The sequence below is a fragment of the Orycteropus afer genome, unplaced genomic scaffold, assembly GCF_000298275.1.
Source record: "Orycteropus afer afer isolate SDZICR_OR568_19922 unplaced genomic scaffold, OryAfe1.0 scaffold00612, whole genome shotgun sequence".
Classification (NCBI taxonomy): domain Eukaryota; kingdom Metazoa; phylum Chordata; class Mammalia; order Tubulidentata; family Orycteropodidae; genus Orycteropus; species Orycteropus afer.
In genome coordinates this window covers 771,759-794,527 of record NW_006922199.1, presented here as the reverse complement: position 1 = coordinate 794,527, position 22,769 = coordinate 771,759, and the positions used below count along the sequence as shown (strand labels likewise).

Sequence of the window (22,769 nt, the reverse complement as noted above, 5' to 3'; positions counted from 1 at the left end):
ACAAAGTATATGTGAACGGCTGTATGGAAAGTGAATTTGCTCTGTAAATCTTCACCCAAATCACAATTAAAAAAAAAAAAGAAATGAAGCAATAAAAGTGTTGAACAGAAGATTTCAAAGGGCAGCTCAAGAAGACGAAGTATTATAATGCAATGTGCAAAGACTTGGAATGAGAAAACCCAAAGGGAAGAACATGCTCAGCATTTCTCAGGCTAAGAAAACAGAAGAAAAAATTAGTCTTGAATTGCAGTATTGAAAGTTTCTACAGTCAAAATATTGAATGATGCAGGAAGCATCAAAAGAAGATGACATGGAGTCACTGTACCAAATAAAATTAGTCAATATTGAAGAATCACTTATATTGAAGGAAGAAGTCCAAGCTGCACTGAAGGAATTGGTGAAAAACAAGGCTCTAGGAATTGATGGAATACCCATTGAGATGTTTCAACAGATGTAGTGCTGGAGGCACTTACTTGTTTATATCAGGAAGTTTGGAAGACAGCTACCTGGCCAACTGACCAGAACAGATCAATATTTATGCCCATTCCAAAAAAAGTTGGTCCAATAGAATACAGAAATTCTTAAACAATGTCATTAATATCACATACAAATAAAATTTTGCTGAAGATAATTTAAAAATGGTTGCAGCAGTATACTGACAGGGAATTGACAAAAATTCAAGTTGGAATCAGAAAGGATGTGGAATGAGGGATGTCATTGCTGATGTCAGATCGATTTGGCCTAAAGCAAAGAATACCATAAAGATGTTTATCTGTGTTTTACTGACTATGCAAAGGCATTGAACTGTGGTTCATAACAAATTAAGGATAATATTGTGAAGAAAGGGAATTCCAAGACACTTAATTGTGCTTATGAGGATCCTGTACATTCTGTAGTGATACTGCCTGAGAGACCTCTATGAGTCGGATCTGACTCCATGGGCAAGTGAGTTTGGTTTTGGTTTGGTACACAGACCAAGAGGTAGCCATTCCAACAGAACAAGAGGATACTGCATGGTTTAAAATCAGGAAGGGAGTGCATCAGGGTTGTATACTTTCACCATACTTATTCAGTCTTTATACTGAGCCAATAATCCAAGAATCTGGTCTATATGAAGAAGAATGCAGCATCAGGATTGGAGGAAGATTCATTACCACCTGCGATATGCAGATGATACAACCTTGCTTGTTTAAAGTGAAGATAACTTGAAGCATTTACTGATGAAGATCAAAGACTACAATGCTCAGTGAGAATTACCCCTCAACCTAAAGAAAACAAAAATCCTCACACCTTGACCAATAAACAACATCATGGTAAACAGAGAAAAGATTGATCTTGTCAAAGATTTCATTTTACTTGGATCCACAGTCTACACCCATAGAAGCAGCAGTCAAGAAATCAGATGTCATATTGTACTGGGGAAATCTGCCACAAAATACCTATTTAAAAATGTCAAAGAGTATAGAGATCACTTTGAAAACTAAGGTGTGCCTAACCCAGGCCATGGTATTTTCAGTCACCTCATATAAATGCAAAAGTTGGACCATGAATAAGGAACACCGAAGAAGAATTGATTCCTTTGAATTGTGGTGTTGGGGAACAATACTGAAAATAGCATGGGCTGAGAGAAGAATGAAAAAAAAAAAAAGAATGTTGGCTGTTGGTTTTACATATATGCCTTTATTATGTTGAGGAATGTCCTTTCTATTCATATTTTGCTGAGAGTTTTCATCAGGAATGGGTGTTGGACTTTATCTAATGCCTTTTCTGCATCAATTGGTACGATCATGTGGTTCTTCTCCTTTGTTTTATTTATGTGATGGATGATGTTGATTGTTTTCCTAATGTTGAACCATCCTTGCATACCTGATGTGACCCCCACTTGATCATAATGAATTATTTTTTTTTGGTGTCTTGTTGGAGTCTCTTGGCTAGGATTTTGTTGAAGATTTGCATCTGTATTCATGAGTGTATTTCAGTGATGGTCCCTGGTTTTGGTATCAAGGTTTTTCTTGCTTCATAAAATTTGGGAGGATTCCATCCTGTTCTATGTTTTGGAATAGTTTGAGTAGGATTGGTGTCAGTTCTTCTCTGAATGTTTGGTAGAATTGGTGCAGCTATCTGGGCCAGAACATTTTTTTGTTGGTAATTTTTTTATGACCTGTGCAATTTCTTTTGTTTTTTGTTGTTTAAATTTTTTTATTATTATTTTTTTTTATTTGAAGAACTTGTTTTACATTCAGCGTTCCATGTACATTTAGTTTCATTCCCCATTTACCATGTCCAATCCTAACCCAGTCTCCTCCCCTCCTGGCCCTGTAACCCTCCCCACTGCCCCTCATATTTATGCACTCCTGTTTATCCTGCATTTCCTCAAGTTGAATGTTGGTCCTCTGGTGTCCCGTGGTCTATTGCTCTAAGGGATTGTTCTGGTCACCTAGTGCCTCTCTGACAGAAAATATATCACAAATCAGATGGCCTTAACAAGCGGGACTTTTTTCTCACAATTTGGAGCCTTTAAGTCCAAGTTCAAAGTGCCAGGCTTTAGGGGCTGTGTGAAAGCCCTTTCTTTGACTTTGGGCTTCAGCTCTGCTTCTTGCTCCCAGTCCACTGAAACTAGAGGCATCTCTTCACTCAGACAGTTAGTGGCTGCTGAGGCTAACAAGCCCAAGGTCGAGAAATAAAATGGCATAGTCCCAATGTTACCAAACCACACGACAGGCCATTAATTCAAGTCCATTGAAAGTCCCAAGGTCGGCAGAGCATGGCAGGCTGCTGAACAACAACATGGCTGCATGCAGGGTCCAAGCATGCCATATGCTAGAGACCATACTCAAAGCTGCTGCTTATATACAGGAAGCTGACCACATACCCAAAGCAGTTACTCAGATGTCTGTAGTAGATCCCACAATGGAGTTGATTATCAGTCTCATCATGGGGAATAACAACATCCACCTGCCCAGCCATTCAGCCAGGCCTAGCCAAGTTGACACTCAAACTGAACTACTACAGGGATGTATTACTATAGAGTCTGTGGGTGCATCATCCTGGGTTATGTGGTCTGCGTGTACATTTTGTAAATTATTGGGCAGAGAGCCAGCCTCTCGGTGTGTTTTATATCAGGCGCAGAATGTATTCCAGGGCCATACATAGTATTGTGGGTATAATTGTCATGTTTGTATGTCAACTTAGCTAGGCCTGGTTGAGTGGCTTGAGCAGCTGGATGTAGTAGTATTCCCCTTGATGAGACTGGTAATCAACTCCATGGTGGAATCTACTGGGAGCAGCTGAGTAGCTGCCTTTGGGTATGTGGTCTGCTTCCTGCATATAAGGAGAAGCTTTGAGAATGGTCTCTAGCCTATGCCATGCTTGGACCCTGCATGTAGCTGTGTTGTTGCTCAGCAGCCTGCTATGCTCTGCCGACCTGGGGACTTATAACAAACTTAAGTCAGTGGCCTACCATGTGGTAACATCGAAACTGTGCCTTTTTACTTGTAAACCTTGGGGTTTCTCAGCCTCAGCAGCCAGCAGCTGTCTGAGTGAAGAAACACTTCTAGCTCCAGTGGGCTGGGAGCAGGAGGCAGAGCTGGTCCCCAAGGTTGAGGGGCTTTTACTCAGCTCCTAGAGCCTGGCACTTTGAACTTGGACTTAAAGCCTCCAAATTGTAAGAATAAACTGTTTTTTAAGGCCATCCCATTTGTGGTATATTCTTGTCAGAGTGGCACTAGGTAACCAGAACAGTGAGTCTCACCAGATTTCATCTGACCAGTAATTCTGGTCATTATTGAGTTTTTGGATTTTGTTCCACGTTTTCCCTCCCACTCTATCCAGGATCTTCAGATTTGATCTTTTCGTGAGTGGTTAGCATTGGTAGCTGAGCACCATCAAGTTCTTCTGGTCTTGAGGGCCATTGTGTCCTATGACTGATTGCTTCCAAATGCCCTTGGTTTTTTTGTTTGGGTTATTTTTGCCTTTTTGGTGGTGAGGTGTTGAAGTTTTCTATAGATTTTGGAGATAAGTCCTTTATCAGATAAGTCATAGGCAAATATTTTCTCCCAATCTCTAGATTCTCTTTTTACCCTTTTGATGAAGTCTTTTGATGCCCATAAGAATTTAATTTTTAAAAGGTCCCAGTCATCTAGCTTCTCTTCTACCTCCTGCACATTCTGGGTTATGCTTGATAGTCTATTTATGCCGTAAATTAAGGGTCCTACATTTGCCCCTATTTTATCTTTGATGAATTTTATAGTTTTGGGTTTTACATTTAAGTCTTTGATCCATCTTGAGTTTGTTTTTGTGTATGAGGTGAGGTATGGGTCTTGTTTCATTTTTCTGCAGGTGGATATCCAATTTTGCCAGCACCATTTGTTAAAGAGGCTGTCTCTTCCCCATTTAATGGGTTTTAGGGACTTTTGTCAAAATCAGTTGTCCATAGATGGTCTATATCTGGACTTGAGATTCTGTTCCATTGGTCTATCTTTCTATCATTGTACCAATACCATGCTGTTTTGACTACTGTGGCTGTATGTTGTTGCTGTAGTTATGTGCCATTGAGTCAAACTTGACTCATAGCGACCCCTCCTTGGGTTTCCGAGGCAGTATCACTATGGAAGTAGATTGCCCCATCTTCCTTCCAAGGAGTGGCTGCTGGATTTGAACCGCCAGCCTTCTTGTTAGCAGTCAAGTGCCTTAGGCACTATGCTACCAGAGCTCCCACTTTGGCTGTTGTTCTTAAGATCTGGGAGTGTGAGACCTCCCATTTTGTTTTTCTTCTTGAAAAGTGCTCTGCTTATTCAAGGTCTCTTTCCTTTCCATATGAAATCAGTAATTAGTTTTTCCATGTCCTTAAAAAATTATGTTGAAATCTGGATCAAGATTGCATTAAATGTATAGATTGCTTTAGGTAGTTTTGACAATTTCACAATACTTAGTCTACCTATCCATGAACAAGGTAGATTCTTCCATTTATGTAATGCCCTTGTTGTCTCTTGTAGCAAGGTTTTATAGTTTTCTTTGTATAGATCTTTTGTGTCTCTGGTGAGGTTTAGTCCTAGATATTTTATCTTTTTATTAGCTATAGTAAATAGTATTGTTTCCCTTATGTTTTTATCAGAGAACTCTGTTGGTGTAGAGGAATCCATCTGATTTTTGTACGTTGACCTTGTATCCTGCTACTTTGCTGAACCTTTAGGTTTTTTTTATTGTGTCCCTTGGGTTTTCTATGTACAGAATCATATCATCTGCATATAGAGATAGTTTTAGTTCCTCTTTGCCAATTTGTATGCCTTTTATTTCTCTTTATTGCCTTATTGCCCTGGCCAGGACTTCCAATACAATGTTAAGTAAAAGTGGTGATAGAAGGCATCCCTGTCTGGTTCCCGTTCGTAAGGGGAATGCCTTGAGTCTTTCTCCATTAGTAATGATGTTGGCCCTTGGCTTTGCATATATACCCTTTATTATGTTGAGGAATTTCCCTTCTATCCCTGTTTTGCTGAGAGTTCTGAACAGGAATGGATGTTCGATTTTATCAAATGCCTTTTCTGCATCAATTGATATAATCATTTGGTTCTTTTGTTTTATTTATGTGGTGGATTACATTGATTTTCTGATGTTGAACCACCCTTGTAAACCTGGTATGAATCCTACTTGGTCCGGGTGTATTAATTTTTTGATATGTTTTTGGATTCTGTTGGCTAGGATTTTGTTAAAGATTTTTGTATCTATGTTCATGAGGACTATTGGTCTGTAGTTTTTCTTTCTAGTGTTGTCTTTCCCTGGTTTTCTTATGAGTGTTGTGCTTGCTTCATAAAATGAGTTTGAGAGTATTCCATCTTTTTCTGTGTTCTGGAATAGCTTGAGTAGCATAAGTGGTCAACTCTTCTCTGAATATTTCTTAGAATTCTCCAGTAAAGCTATCAGGGCCAGGGCTTTTCTTTGTGGGAAGTTTTTTTTTTTTTTTTTTTTTATGACTGTTCAAGTATTCTGTCTTTGAGTGGGATAGTTTAGGTAGGTCTTATGATTCTAGAAACTTGTCCATCTCTTCTGAGTTCTCAATCTGTTGGAGTACAGTTTAATATAATACTCTGTCAGTATCTTTTTTATTTCAGTTGGTTTTATTGTGATGACACCATTTTCATTTACAATTCTTGTGATTTGGATCCTCTCTTTTTTGTTAGATCTGCCAATGGTTTATCAATTTTACTAACCTTTCCAAAGAGGCAGCTTTTTGTTTTGTTGATTTTCTCTATGTTTTTTTTTTTTTTCTGTTTCATTTATTTCTGCTCTGATCTTTACTATTTCCTTCTAGATAATCCTTCTAGATAGGATTCTTCTGTTGTTCTATTTCTAGTTGTTGGAGTTGATAAGTTAAAGTGTTGATTTTGTTGCCTTCCTCTTTTTTGACGTGTGCATTTATTACTATAGACTGTCCTCTGAGTACTGCTTTCGCTGTGTCCCATAGATTTTGGCATAATATTTCTTCATTCTCATTTGTTTCTAGGAATTTTCTTACTTCAGTTTTTAACTGTTCTATTACCCAGTAGTTTTCAAGCAGTGAGTTGTTCACCTTCCATCTGTTTGATGCTTTTTCCTTGATCTTGCTATTATTATTTTCTAATTTTATAGCATTGTGGTCTGAGAAGATGCTTTGTAGTATTTCATTGTTTTTTAATTTATTGAGGCTTGTTTTCTGTCCTAACCTATGGTCTATTCTGGAGAAGGATCAATGTGCACTGGAGAAGAATGTGAATTGTGCTTTTGTTGGGTGAAATGCTCTGTATATGTCTATGAGGTGGAGTTGGTTGATTGTACTGTTGAGTTCTTCTGTATCTTTGTTGAATTTTTTTTATAGTTGACCTGTCCCCCTTTGAAAGTGGTGTGTTAAAGTCTCTTACTATTATTGTAGAGTTGTCTATTATTCCTTTTAATTCAGTTATATTTGCTTCATGTATTTTGGAGCCCTTGCATTGGGTGCATTAATATTTATTATTGTAACGTCTTCTTTGTCAGTTGGCCATTTCAGCATCATATAATGTCCTTTTTTATCTCTTATAATATTCTTCCCCTTAAAGTCTGTTCTGTCAGAAATTAATATTGTCACTCTTGCTCTCTTTTTGTTGTCATTGGCTTGGTATATTTTTTCCATCCCTTAACTCTTAAATTGTTTTTATCTTTGTGTCTAAGGTGGGTCTCTTGTAGGCACCATATCAATGGGTCTTCTTTTCTTATCCAGTTTGCCACTCTCTTTCTCTTGATAGGTACATTTAGTCCTTTCACATTGAATGTAATTAGTGATGGGTATGAATTGATTCCTGTCATCTATTGTGTTTCTTTTGTCGTGTTGTTGGTGTTTCCTTTGTCCATATACTTTTCTGTGCTGAATTCAATTTGTTAGCTAATGCTTTCTCCCTTTTCTTCTTTATTGTTGGTTTTGTGCTTATTAAACCCATATGTTTTCCTTCCTTCTGGGTTTGCTTAGGGGGATTGTTACTTTTCTCTGTGGTTACCTTGGAGTATATTCTTGTCTCTACATTTTTAGAACAGTGAGTACTGTGAGAACATTGTCCTGTTTTCCTCTCCATTTGGAAGTTTGTACCTAGAAGTTTTATTCCCTCTGATAGATTAGTTGCTGTTGTTGTATGCTGAGTAACTTCCTTGGTTTTTAGTGTACAATGTTTTATGGCCTTATTTTGAGTTTCTATTTCTGATTTGGTTTTAGTGTTGATGCCACGGATCCTGATTTTGTTGATCTCTGTTGTGGATTCTCTTTTGGAAGGACTTCCTTAAGCATTTCTTGTAGGGTTGGTCTGGTTTTTACAAAATCCCTTAATTTCTGTTTGTCTGAGAATGCCTTGATTTCACCCTCATATTTGATGGATAATTTGGCTGGATATAGGATTCTTGATTGGAAGTTCTTTTCCTTTAGTGTTTTATATATGCTGTCCTATTGCCTTCTTGCCTCCTGATTTCTGCTGAATAATTGGAACTCAGCTTAACTGTTTGATTATTATAAGTAATATTTCTTTTGGCCCCAGCAGCTCTCAAAATTTTTTATTTGTCTTTGGTTTTAGAGAGTTTGATTATAATATGCCTCAGTTTTTTTCTCTTGGGATCTATCTTGAGTGGGTCCTATGGGCTTCTGGGACAAATATCTTTTCTTCCTTCATGATATGGGGGAATTTTCTTGGTGGTTTTTTTTGCCTCTTCTTGTTCTGGAATTTCAGTTGAGTCTTATGTTGTTTTTTCTCATGTCATCCCATATAATTCTTAGGTTCTCTTCATTTCTCTTAAATCTTTGTTCTGATTTTTCTGCATACAGTCTGGTGTCCAGGGATTTGTCTTCTAGTTGGGATATACATTCTTCAGCTACTTCTAACCTACTCTCCTGTGCTTCTGCTGTGTTGTGTAATTCTGTAATTTTGGTATTCATCTTCTGGATTTCTAACTGCTGTTTTTGTATGAGTTCTGATTGTACATTAATCTTGTTATTTTGTTCTTGAATGATTTTCCTGAGTCTTTCAAGGAACTGTCTGTGTTCTTCTTTCTTCTGTTTGGAGTTTCCTTAGGCTCTTGTAAATCTGTATAAACATATCTTCTGAATTCCTTCTCAAATAATTCTGTTGTCTCCTCTTCCTCTATGTTTAATGAGACCTTTGTTTGTGGTTTTGTTTCTAATGTCTTGTCCTGTTTTTTTGTTTGACTTGAGGTTGCCTGTTGTTTTGTAGACATTTTGAGGTTGTCTTTAACAGTTGATTATGTATTGATTTGTTTTGTCTTGGTTTTACAGTTTAATATTTTGAAAAGGTGAGGCTGGTGTGGGTTTTTTTTTTTTGTTTGTTTTAGTTATTAGTTTAGGTATGCTGGGTTGCTCTGCAGTTTTCTTTGTGATGGTGGAATCACTGTGTGGAATGTGGATATGAGTTTCTGTTTTTCATAAAGAAGGTTTAGAGTTCGAACCAGGAGGTTGTATGTTGATTGAGTGTGGTTTCTTCTATTGGATGACTGACATTATTGGTGGAGAAGGTGGGAGCAGAAGAAGGAAAGCTCCACATTGCTAGGGGCGGTTTCTAGGGCTTTGAGCGGGCTGCTACTGATGATGTCATACTGTTAATTACAGGCCTGCAGCTCAATTTCAGCAAAGACTCCAGTTGTTAGGGGATTGCCACTTCCTGCCAGGCTGATTCATGCAAAACCCCACTCCTGAAGCCCCTCGGTGACAAAAAGCCAACCCATCTAACTTCCCAGCTCTGCGATCTGCTACAGGGGTTTTTCTCTCTGACCTTGCCCACCCACAGCGCTGGCCCAACCAGCCCAGAGTGCATTCCACCTTGAGGGTTCCTCGGTGGGTTTGCCCACCCATGGCAGCAAAGATTCGCTCGGTTTTAGCGGTGCTGGAGTTGGAAGAATGCCTGCTAGTAATCTGTGGTCCCACTATTACTGATAAAGTCAAGCACAGGCCTCTCACTGCCACTAAGCTGACCCAAGCCTACTTGGTGACCCACTGCAAGGGCACCTCCCTGGGCCTGCCCTCCTGCAGCACCAATGGACTCTCTGCTTGGTTTCAGCGGTGCTAGACATGCCCATTTGCACCTAGCTGACCCAAGTTACCGAGAAAATCAGGTGCTGAAAGTAGATCCTTGGGGTGATCGCTGATATGCTGGTGTGGTTGCTGGTATACTGGTGTAATATGTCTTCTTCCTTAACCCAAGAAGGTCTCAGATGGCCATTCTCACCTGCCAGTCCCTCCTCCAGGGAAGTCTCTGATGGCCTTTCTCAGCTGCCTGTCAATGCTCCCCTCAGAATAAATCTTCTGATCTTGTTACTTTTTTTTCCCCTGTACCTTTCTCTTTCCCAGTCCTACTCCCCTGAGCTTGGTGCACTCTGACTCATTGAGCTGTTCAGAGCACCAGAATCCCTAATTCAAGCTAATGTACCTAGTTTCTCAAGCGCTAAGATGCTACAGAGAAATAGCGTGGTGATTACTGATGAGACTCCATTTTGAATCCTCAGTTTCTTTTTTTGTTATGGATCTGTTCAAATTTTCCACCTCAGTCTGTTAGTTTAGGTAAGTGGTGTGTTTCTAGAAATCTATCCATTTCTTCCAGATTTTCAAATTTTTTAGAGTACAGTTCTTCATAATATCTGATACCGTCCTTTTTATTTCAGTCGTTTTTGTTGTGCTGTTGCCGACTTCATGTCTTACTCACATTATTTGTATTCTCTTCCTCTTTTCCTTTGTTAAATTTGCCAGTGGTTTGTCAATTTCATGAATCACTTCAAAAAACCAATTTCTAGTCTTGTTGATTATTTCTATTGTCTGTTTTCTGTTTCATTGATTTCTATTTGCATCTTTATTATTTCCTTTCTTCTGGTCATTGTAGGTTTTTCTTGCTGTTCTTTTTCTAATTGTCAGAGATGTTCGTTTAAAGTGTTGATTTTGGCTCTTTTTTTTTTTTGATGTGTACATTTATTGCTATAGATAGGCCTCTGATCACTCCTTTTGCTGTGTCCCAAAGATTTTGGTATGTTATGTTTTCATTCTCTTTTAATTCAAGGAATTTTTATATTTCATTTTATATTTCTTCTTTTACCCAGTCGTTCTTAAATAGGGTATTGTTTAGTTTCCATGTGTTTGCTCTTCTTCTGTTGATTTTCCTATTATTGATTTCTAATATTATAGCAGTGTCATCTGAGAAGATGCTTTGCAGTATTTCAGTGTTTTAAAATTTATTAAGGCTTGCTTTATGGCCTAACATATGGTCTGTCCTGGCGAATGTTCCATGTGCACTGGCAAAGAATGTATATTGTGCTGTGTTGGGTGAAGTGTTCTATGGATGTCTATAAGGTCAAGTTGTTGGATTGTATTGCTCAGCTCTTCTGCATCTTCATTGAGTTTCTTTCCAGTTCTGTCTGTGATTGAAAGTGGTGTATTAAAGTCTCCTACTATGACTATAGCGTCATCCATTTGCCTTTTCGATTCTGTTAAAGTCTGATTCATGTATTTTAGGACTCTTTCATTGGGTCCATAAATATTTATTATGGTTATATCTTCTTGTTCAATTGATCCTTTAATCATTATGTAATGTCTTTCCTTTTCTCTTATGGTAGTTTTTGTCTTAAAGTCAGTTTTATCAGAAATTTATATTGCCGGTCCTGTTCTTTTTTGGTTGCCATTTGCTTGATAGATCTTTTTCCAACCTTTGATTTTTAGTTTGTTTTTGTCTTTGTCTCTAAGGTGTGTCTCTTGTAGACAGCATATTGATGGATTATGTTTTCTTACCCATTTTGTAACTCTCCTTCTCTTGAGTGGTGCATTTAATCCATTGACCTTAGGTGTAATTATCTTACAAGTATGAATTGGTTGCTGTCATTTTGTTATGTGATTTCTTGTGGTGTTCCTGGTTTCTTTGTTCCATATTATTTTCTGTGCTGAGCTCATTTTGTTTATGAATTGTGTTATCATTTCCTTCATTTCTGCTGTTTTAATTTGCTAAATATTTGTGCTTGTCCTCTTTTTTATTGTGATGTGAAGGTTTATCATTTTTCTTTGAGGTTATTCTGTGATTTATAATTTTCTCTCTGAGTTTAGAACACACCATTCTGTGTTGCAACTCTCTTGACTTCCTTACCATTTAGAAGTTCTGTAACTACATGGTATTGTCCCTCTTTTTGGTTTGTGGTTGTCCACATTTGCCAATCGATTTATCTGGTTCCCTGTTTACAATCTTGTAAGCTTATTTTGCTTTGAATACTTCCAAAACAGTGTTGGTTTTTGGCTTATGTGATCTTGTGTATTAATAGTCATTTGTTGTTGCTATTATTGGTTCTCTGTTCAAAGGACTCCCTTTAGTATCTTTTGTAAGATTGGTCTGGTTTCAACAAATTCCCTTAATTTCTGCTTATCTGGAAATGTCCTAATTTTACCATCATATTTGAGGGACAGTTTTGCTGGGCATATAATTCTTGGTTGGAAATTTTTCTCTTTCAGGGTTTTGTACATACCATACCATTGCCTTCTCGTTTACATGATTTCTGCTAGGAAATCAGAGCTTATTCTTATTGGTTGTCCTTTGTAGGTAACTTCATTTTTCCCATGTTGCTTTTAAGATTCTTACTTTGTCTTTGGTTTTGATGAGTTTGATGATGATATGTCTTGGTGATTTTCTTTTGGGACCTATCCTGTTTGGGGTTCATTTGACTTCCTGAATGGATATATTCTCATTTTTCATCATATCAGGGAAGTTCTCCTCTAACAAATCTTGGACAATTTTGTCATTGGTTTTGTTTTTCTCTTCCTGTCCTGGAATTCCAATTATACATAGATTATTCCTTTTGATATCCCACATGAACCTTAGGCTTTCTTTATTTTGTTTTGATTTTTTTTCTGATTGATCCTTTTCCAAGGAAGTATGCAGGTATTTGTCTTCAATCTCATTAATTCGTCTTCCATTGATTCGATTCTACTCCTTTGCTCTTTCTATATCTGAAAATTTTGTATTAATCTTCTGGGTTTCTAGCTATAGATTTTGTATCATTTCTAATTTTGCCATTTTGTTGTTACAGTTTCTTCCAAGATTGTTCTAGGATTTTGTCTGTATTTTCCTTAATTTTGTCAGTGTTTCCCTTGATCTGTCTCTCAGTCCTTTGAAGGTAACTAAGTACAGTTCTTTTGAATGCCTTATCAGGGAGTGCCAATGCTGCTGCTTCCTCAGGATGGGTTTTGGGTCTGTATCCTGCTCCCTTGTTTGTACCACTTTATCTTGCTCCTTTGTGTGGTCTGTGGTGGTCTGTTGTCTCCAGGACATTGTGACATTGTTGTATTTAGATGTCTGTTAACTGTGTGTGAAGAAAAGCTAAGGGTGAGTCAGGCTCTTCTTGTTGGTCATTTGTGATTGGCCAATTGTTGGAGAGGGAAGTGGTAACTCTCACTTAGTAAGTGGAGCTGCACAAAGTGATAGTATGGTTGAATTGTATGAGGATGGTTGGTGTCTCTCACTCAGACAGAAACAACAATCAAAAAGTCATCAAAAAAGTAAAAGCAAGTGGACAAAAAAAAAACCACCACATAAACAAAGGAACAATCATGAAAAAAGAAGAAGAAAAACCCCGAAATATCTGGGGAGGGGTTAATAAGAGAAAAGAGGTCGAGTAGAGGAATAAGAAAAAAATTGGAGAAATGCAAAAAGAAAAATAGGAATGGAGTTAACCAAAGGAAAGAAAAAACTGAGAACCAGGAATAGGGAAGAAAGAAAAAGCTGAAAACTTAACTTGGGAAGGGAAGAATAAAGAATAATAATAAAGATGAAGGAAAAAAGAAGAAGATGAATTTTAAAACAGACAAAAACAAACTAAAGAAAATGAAATAATATCCTGGGGCAGGGCACCCAGGCTCTGTCGGAGTACACAGACTGGGATGGAATTCTTGCTAGTGAGTGAGGGGTGGCTGCACCTCCATTCACCAAGAGGGTGTGGGATATAACAGTAACAAGAATATCTCAGCTTTCCAGTTCATGTCCAGAATGTCCTTGCAGTCCCTGGCAAGTGGAACCTCTTCTTAGGTCCCTGAAATCTGAGAAAACGCTGTCACTTTAAATATCCAAAATGGTCGAACTACTTGTAAACAGTCATAATGGCTGCACCCTCTGGATAGCCAAAAATCTACCACTCAGTCCATCTCCTTCTTCGCTGTTTCGCCTTTTATTCCCTAGCTACCACTGTAGTTCTCCATGCAGCCCCTGACTAGCAGGCCTGATTTTGGGTCAATTCTTAAGTCACCACTTGGCAATATCCAAGCTGTCCGTGCCATCAGGATCGCTAACAGACCACAGATCCATATGTCTCCTTTTTTTGGTGTTTTCATGCAGGTTCTTCTACTAGTTGGAATTTGGTCTACTTCTCTATCCTTCCTTTCAAAGCTCAGGGCTCCAGAATTATCTTCTGTGTCTGTGTCTGTGTCTGTCTGTGTCTGTGTTAATTAGGACCCTTTTCTTTGTTGAAGAGGATCTGTGTAGTATGTCTGCCTATTCCACCATCTTAGTGGAACTCAGTTTTCAGTAATTCTTAACCATTTTGGCAATTAATTGCAGAACTTGTTTTCAAGATTTTTTGTTTTCAGTGTTGCAAATCAGAAATTTAAGCTGTTTTATGAAATGTAAACACATGTAGCTGAGTATCAAAGTGAGTCATGTTACTTTCTTTAAATCTATGTGTATGTTACTGGTTTAACTGATTTTTTTACACCTAATTTTCTGAATCAGCCAGAGTTGGTTACCATATTGATGTTACAATTGATGTTTATCCTATAAATGGCCTAAAATGATGGGATCTTTAAAGAAAGAATATTTTAAATGCCTAAAGGTTGTGATTATTTAAAAGACTAGCAGGAGAAATACTATTTTGTGAACTATAATTGTTACAGATGAATGGTCTCGGCCTATATTTGGTCTTACCTCAAACTACAAAGGGATGACAAGAGAAGAAAGAGAACAGAGAGATCTAGAACAAATGCCTCAACGACGAAGAATGAACAGGTATGAGGGAACAGGTATGAGTAAGTGAAATAAATGTTATTGGACTAACTCAATTTTTTTTGTAAATATGAACATTAGGAAACCTGCAAATGCTAAGGTTTTTGTCTTTTTTTCTCAGCTTGATATGCCTGTCTAGTTGATAATATTCTTTTAGCTTAACATGTAGTAAAGATCCCGCCTCACCTCACTTTAGTTGGTCAGATTGCTAAATTTGGCCTCTCAGTTCCAGAGGTTGCTTCTTCCAGAGGTTCCAGCCACTTGCCAAAAAAACAACTTTCTCAGTCCCATTTCCAAATTCCTAGAAGGAAACTTGTATCAATATACTGACCATAGTTTTATCTAGGAGCACAGGCTTATAATTATAAATTTGACTGTTAGGGTTCACCATGATAAAACCTGTTATACTACAAATAAATACTAACCTAAATAATAGTTTTAAAAGATTAACAGTTATTTTCCCTGATCCAGTGTAAAGAAGTTGTTGTGTTATAAATTAATTTGATATTTAAAGTTATTTGGTTTTTTTGTTTTGTTTTGTTTTTGCTCAGTTACAAGGTTTTCAGATTTCTAGTATTTCACTGATTTAACTTTTCTCCCCAGCACTGGTGGTCAGACACCCCGAAGAGACTTGGAAAAGGTATTGACAGGAGAAGAAAAGTAAGTTTATGCTTTATTTTTTTTCCTCGGCCTTATATAGACAATATCTGCTTGATGCTTTGTTTTAAGAAAAATAGCAAATGAAACGATATTATGCTCAAATTGAGGGAATGCTTTTCAGTTGAACTTTGAATATATACAATGAACAAAACATTTTATTTGGTGCTCTGGGAAGAAAGAAGGAAAATTGAGGAATAGTTCATTCAGTAAAGATTTTGTTGCTGTTTGTTATGCTGAGCCCTGCACTACGCTCTGGGAATACAGAATTGATTAAACATAGTCCATCCTCTCCAAAAGATTAAGTTTTCTACAGGGATTGTAGGCAAAGGGGAGAGCTTAAGCAAAGGTGTGGGGTAAATGTACAAGGCCTATTTCAGGAATGGCAAGTAGACTGAAGTAGTTGGGGATGGTCCCCGAGATGAAAAGATAAGGTTAGAAATGAAAATATGGAAAGACTTTAAATCAGCATGAGGAATTTTCACCTCTCTTTGTAGCTCCATAGAAAGTTTTAAGCATGGACATAAGATTTGGTTTGGGATGTTTATGCCAGTCACATCATTAGGGTAGGTTGTAGGGCAGGGGAAGAGAAGACATGAGTATACTTAAACTGAGACAGTAATGGTGATTGAGAGGAGAGAAGACAGAATTGCCAGGAGTTGGTGACTGAGAGGAATAAGAGTAGCTAGAGTTGAAGACTCCAACCAAAATTTTAATCTGTGTAGCTAAAACAATGGTAATACCATTCACTAAAATCAGGAAGGAGTTCATTTGAGGGCATAGATGAATTCTGTTTTGAGCTTATAAAATGTGAGATACCCAATGAGATATTCCCAAAAATGTCTTGGATCTAGAACTAGGTATTTAAAGAGATACCTGTGCTAGAGACATAGATTTGATAGTTTTTTCCATAGAAAAGATTGTTGAATTAAGAGAGTGTAGACTAAGAATCTAACTGGACTTTTGAAAAGAACTTTGAAAAGTGGTGGACTAGGCAGACGAGCCAGTAAAGGAGAGTGTATCAGCTTGGCCTGTGCTTTGGAGGAGAACCTAGAAGAAAATGAGGCTGCAGTGGGGAAGGAATGGTCAAGGGATGTAAGCAGTTGGCAGAGGCTGCAAAGGGATTTTGTGCATGTGAGTTTTGGCAATCAGGACAGCACCCAGATCAAAGAAAGTGAATGAGAGATGAGCTGGAGGGAGCAGTTGTAGTCTGTTAAGTATGGTTAAGTTTGATGAGACAGACAGGGATTCAGGGAAGGGAAGCAAGAGTTATGAGAAGTTATAAGAGATTCATTGAGGTAACCAGCTATTCTCTCTCTCTCTATCTCTGTACACACAAATACACACCCACATATATGCACACACATACATATGCACATATATATGAGTGTTACAGAGGCTTAATGGAGTAAATCCTACAAGGGAATAGAAACAGTTTTGAATATTCTACCCATTATGAACCCCCATACACATGTACACTTATCCTCCATTTACTGCTACAGAAGACAGTTACCTGAAGGTTGACTCATCTGAAAGCACAGACATTACATATAGATAGACTTAATTTTTCATTCTGCCAGGGAGCTCTGGTGGCACAGTACATAATTCTTATTTGACTGCTAACCAGAAGGTTGGCTGTTTAAACTCACCAGCCACTCCGCAGAAGGAAGACAGGACAATCTTTTACTGCCTCGGAAACCCAGTGGGGGTTGCTGTGAGTCAGAACTGACTGGATGGCAGTGGGTTTGTTTTTTTCTTTGTTTAGCCTGGCATAGTAGTTTTCAAATTTGTGCATATATGGAAAATAATTTGGCAGTTTCTTACAAAATTAAATATGCAACTACTGTATGACCTAGCAGTTACATTCTTGGACATGTATCCCAGAGAAATGAAAATTTACATTCATGCAAAAACTTGTACATAAATGTTCATAGTGCCTTTATTCGTAAAAGCCAAAACCTGGAAACCACCCATATGTCCTCCAACAGGTGGATAGTTAAACTGTAGTATACTATGGAATACTGTTGTTATTAGTTGCTGTTGAGTCATCCCTGACTCATGATGACACCATACAATATTAGGTTGGACCATTGTGATCCATAAGGTTTCCCACTGGCTGATTTTCAGAAGTAATGGAATATTACACAGCAATGAAAAAGTGGCACAGTTTGGCCCATGAGCTTTCACTAAAACTACAATTTAAAAAAGAACAAAATTGAAATATGCAAAACCTTGGATTTTCAGTGCTGAGTGATAAAAAGCCAATCTCAAAACATTATACACTGTATGATTTCATTTATAAAACATTTTAAAATAACAAAATTACAGAAATAGAGACTAGATTAGTGGTTACCAGGGATTAGGGATGAGGGAGGGCAATGAATGTGGTTATAAAAGGGCAACAGAAGAAATCCTAGTGGTGATGGAATTGTCCTGTGTCTTGGTTGTGTTGGTTGATACACAGACCTTCATGTGTGATAAAATTGCATGGACATAGTGCCTTAAGGCATTTGACTGCTAACCAGAAGGCTAACAGTTCAAACCCCCCAGCCACTCCTTGGAAGGAAGGTTGGGCAATCTACTTCTTTAGTGATACTGCCTCAGAAACCCAAGGAAGGTTTGTATGAGTTGGATCCAACTGACAGCAGTGAGTTTGGTTTGGTTTTGATTAAATACACATACACAAATGAGCACAAGTTGAACTGAAGAAATTTAAATAATAATATTGATAGATTATATTGACATCAGTATTCTAGTTGTCATGTTGTACTATAATTTTGCAAGTTGTTACTTTTGGGAGACACTGGTTAAAAGGTACAAGAGATATGATTATTTCTTACAACCACGTATGAGCCTACAGTGATCTCAAAATAAAAACTTTTTAAGAAAGAAAACACAAAAAGTTACTCTTGGCACATTCAAATCCCTGTAAACTACTTCAGAGCATACACAGGACTTTGGGGGCTCATTTTGACTCTGTCTGATTTTTCATGTCGTAAGTGAGCCCCTGAGTAACTCCACTAGATTGGGGAAGTTGGGATTCAGAGCCCTGATAGGACTAGCCTTGAAAAGGAGAAAGGCATGATTCTCTCTGAAGCTGAGGAGAGGTTTGAAACATTCATGAAAATGCAGAGGAAGTTATCTTTGGTAAAGAAGTTGAGAAATTCATATGTGTGAATAGCTAGGTCTATTAAGACAGCCTGAGGGTAGAATATGAGGAGAAGAATAGAGGAGGTTTGAAACAGGTAGACAGCTGAACCTGATGGCATGGATAAAAGAATTGTGCATTCTCAGTTATGATAAGTTGCTTAAGAAGTGTGATTTTCCTTTTCCTTTCTCAGGGCTCTTAGACCTGGAGATCCTGGTTTCTGTGCTCGAGCAAGGGTTCCGATGCCCTCAAACAAGGACTATGTTGTCAGGCCCAAGTGGAATGTGGAAATGGAGTCATCCAGGGTAAGCAAGCAGAGGAAACAACAAGGTTGATCTCAGATGGAAGTTGCTATTTTATTTTATGCTTCAGGTTAATAACCCTTTGGAGCAATTGAGGTTACCTGAGTTAGAGATCTCTTCTGATGTCTTATCTAGCCAAATCAGAAACAGAAGGAAAGAAATATTAAGGTTCACTGCTGTTAAGTTTTTCTTCAGACTTAAAGCAAATTATCCAGTCAAGAACTTCTTAATAATCCTTCTATTTCAAGATTTTGAAGCCCAGAGTGTTCAGACAATCATGTTTTTAGAACCATGACTAAAAGAACTTAACCTGCTTCCTCACATGTAACCTTCCTTTTCTCTCCAGCTGTTTAAGCAATTGTGAAATATTTAGGATAGACTTTTCCTCTGCCATCATTGTAATATTACTTAGAGATCTTCAGTGTTTCTCTGTAATCTTTATTCTCCTATCAATCTACTCCTTCTAGTCTGGTATTCTTAAAAAGGGCCTAAGCCGGTTGGAAAAGCATAAGAGGCGATTTGCAGAGCAGAAACGACTCAGCAAAATGCATCGTGCTGTCAAGTTCAGCATTGAAGGCAACAGGATGCCCCTGTAGGCCTAGTCCTACCAGATTGTGTCAGAGAGGTATCCCAAAAAAGCATGTGCTATGCATGTGCTTTAATTATCAACCGTCACAGAGTGAAAATGTGTGGCTTGTGTACAGCTTCCTTAACAAGAAAGCCAGGCCTACTTTTGGTTTCTGAAATAATGATTCTAATAGGCACTTTGAGGCATTTAAGTCCTCCTGAATATTTGGAAATTGACAAGGAAGTCCCTTCATTTATCTGTGCCCTAGCGACTAAAAGATTATTACTTCTCTCATAAGCATTCTAGGGTTCTTAGCTGGAACACATTTTTATTAAGGCTTTTGTTAGGACCCAGAAATAGGTGATCTGCAATACAGGCATATAAACTGTTAGTGACTTGTTGGTGGGAGAGATGTGGCTTCTTTGTCTTTTGTCAGTACTCAAATACCTATTTCAGGAATCACTGTATAAAGTGTTTACTGAATATTTAGGAAATAGATTTGTTTAATATATATTCAATATATACACAGAAATGAGAAAGAGTTTGGAACATTCATAAAGCTAGACTTACCCACCAAGCTTTGAAATGAAAAATGGCACCTTGTTGCAATGCACCCAGAGAGGCTGTATGCTGCATTCCTTTTGTAGCACATCTGAGACCTTGTTTGGCACTTACTTCCATCAATTCTCCTCTCACTCTCCCTCCAGTTTACTATTAAGTGACTATCAAGGCAAAACAACTTTCTTACTTACTGAGAATAAAGGGTAGAGGAGTACCATTTCATTGCCAACAACTTCCTCCTTTATAATTCCTTCCCTTTTTTTCTTACTTTCACCTATATCCATGCCCCTTGGCCACCTCTCCTTGGGATGCCGTCTCTCCATCATTTCTTTTCTTATCTTTTTCTACTTGTTTTTTTAACAGTCTGTTCCCTCCTTTTATCTGTTTCAGAATACTTTTCTTTCCCAACACTTTATTTTGATATTTCAGAGCTACAGTGTGACGTAGAAAATGTGAAACAAAATCTTAGCAGCCAGTCTGCTTTGGAAGGAAGTCTTGTGCCCTGAAGGGCACTGTGCCTATCCGCTGATGTTGCTGGTTCCAGTCCAACCCTCCTTTAGGTGATAGGGAGGAGGGAAGAGGTGGCTCTACCTCCTGCTAGAGCAGAAAGATGACCAGCATAAGGAAAGACAGAAGTTCATGATAAGCTGCTTTCTTTTTACTCCCAACATACCCCAAAATCATAATCTGCTATTTATCTAGGCCTGAATCCAACCTGTTAGTGCTCAGTCAGAAAACTAATGTGTGTTTTGAGCTGGTGATGTCACCCATGCTATGTACCTGCTTATTGTCCTTAAGGGAGTTCTGGTGATATAGTGCCTAAGGCATTTGATTGCTAACCAGAAGGCTGTTGATTCAAACCCACCTGCCACTCTTCAGAAGGAAGATTGGGCAATCTACTTCTGTAGAGATACTGCATCAGAAGCCCAAGGAGGGGTCGCTATGAGTCAAATTGACTCGATGGCAGTGAGTGCGGTTTTTGGTTTGTTTATATTGTCCTTAAATCACCTGATACTATTACCACAGTCAGGAAGATTTCTTGCATATTCATTGAGGGCTTCCACATTGCACAAACACTAATGAGTATTATTTAAAAACATAAATTGTTTAAGAAGAAAATTTGAGCTTCCATGAAACTTTTTGTTTTCACATATCATTTTTATTTTTAAAATTATATAAGTAAATATAAAATACTATACAGTAAATCATCTTCCCAAAGTAACTGCTCTTCTGTAAGTAGTCATTCTTAACAATTTGATGTTTTATATGTATTTCCAGTAATGCTTCAAATTTAAGTTTTGGTTTTAATAATAGGAAAGTTTGATATTATAACGATAAAAATTCATCCATGCTTCTACCATTTAAAAGCAGAGTTTGACTCATTTTTCCTTTTTCTGTTTATATCTTAAATATAATTAAAAGGATACAAAATACAATTTTGATCACTTCTAGAAATTCTACATTCTCTTTTTAAGAAGTAGTAAGCCACTTAGATCAAGAAACAATTTTGTTTTCTTTGTACAATATTTGTTTTTGTGTTGTGTTTGCTTAGTTAACTTAAATCTAGTTGATTACACATAATAGTGATAATGGTAATAGTAAAAAACAAAAACCAAACTCAGTGCTGTCAGGTCAATTCGACTCATAGCAACCCTTCCTTGGGTTTCCAAGGTGGTATCTTCACGAAAGTAGTTTGCCCAGTCTTCCTTCTGTGGAGTGGCTGGTAGGTTTGAACTGCCAGCCTTCTGGTTAGCAGTCAAATGCCTTAGGCACTACATCACCAGAGAACTGATAATTATTTTGAGTACTGACTATGATGTCATTACATCATTTACTTCTAGCAGTCCTGTGAGGAATACAGACCAAACCAGTGACTTGCCCAGGGTTACAGAACCTGCTGAGTGAAAGCAGGGACTCAGCCCAGGTCTGAGCTCTAGAACTCAAGTGCATACAGGTTTGCTTTACAAACCCTCTAACCTCTCTCATTATACTTCAGGGTTTTTCTTGGGTGACTTTCCTTTGTCTTAAAAAGATCCTTGCCTTTTATGGCAGCACGGTTTGAAAGTATGTCACATGGTCAACCCCAGTTACGGTCTTTTAAAGGGAAATGCAGATTATCAAAATGCCATCTGATGGAACTGGAGAGATCATCGTCAAAATTTTTTGCCCTTTCTCCTTTTCAATGGACTATCTCAAAATTCAAAATAAGGCACAGATAACAAAAGCATTAATCTCCTGGAGAGAGTCAGTATGTGTCTGTGTTGCTGCTGTGTGTGCTTACCCTGTGTTCTGAGGGCTCTGAAGCAGATTCTGGTCATTCTAGCACTTGGAGTTCTTCTGATGACTAACTTAAAGATGTAAGAAGATGAAAGACAAAAATAGATCTATGTGTTTCAATTACTGTTCTTTAATTTTCCCCCGTTCTTAGTTTCAGGGCACCTCCAAGAAAGGTATCAGTCGACTAGATAAACAGATGAGAAAGTTCACAGATATCAGGAAAAAAAGCAGATCTGCACATGCAGTGAAAATCAGCATCGAAGGCAATAAAATGCCATTGTGACCTTGCCTGGAATGAACCCACATCTCTAAAAAATCCATGAAAGACTTTGGAGGAAGAAGATGACATTTAAAATTTTTTTAGTGTATGTGTAAATGGTTGGTTCCACTTGTATCAAATGTTGTCATAGGACTAGCAAGTTCTCTCAATTATATTTAAAACACTTATTGTGTACTTTGTACAAAGGAATACTAGTCTTACTGCTATAAACTTTACAAAATAAAATTCCACTCTGGTTTTGCTGGCCTGTCTCTTTATTGTCTGAGCAGATGCATTTCTCAGTGGAAGCAAAAATAGGCTCTTCCAAATTGAAAAATTCTTAAACCAAACTGTGGTACATACATACAATAGAATAGTATGCAATGCTAAAGAATAATGTAGAATCTGCAAAACACCACATAACATGGATGAACTTGGAGGACATTATGCTGAGTGAAATAAGTCAATCACA

The 22,769-nt window shown here is 37.8% G+C and overlaps 1 protein-coding gene across 1 annotated transcript in view; it reads left to right on the top strand.

Moving 5' to 3' along the window:
• The window catches only part of IWS1 (interacts with SUPT6H, CTD assembly factor 1), a 119,552-nt gene extending 97,231 nt beyond the window's left edge, over window positions 1–22,321 (top strand). Inside the window, exons 11-14 of the mRNA XM_042783051.1 lie at window positions 14,417–14,528; window positions 15,129–15,185; window positions 18,524–18,635; window positions 22,190–22,321. Of these exons, the coding sequence (XP_042638985.1) occupies window positions 14,417–14,528; window positions 15,129–15,185; window positions 18,524–18,635; window positions 22,190–22,321 (413 nt within the window). The remainder of the gene's footprint in view (window positions 1–14,416; window positions 14,529–15,128; window positions 15,186–18,523; window positions 18,636–22,189) is intronic.
• The last annotated feature ends 448 nt before the right edge of the window (window positions 22,322–22,769 follow it).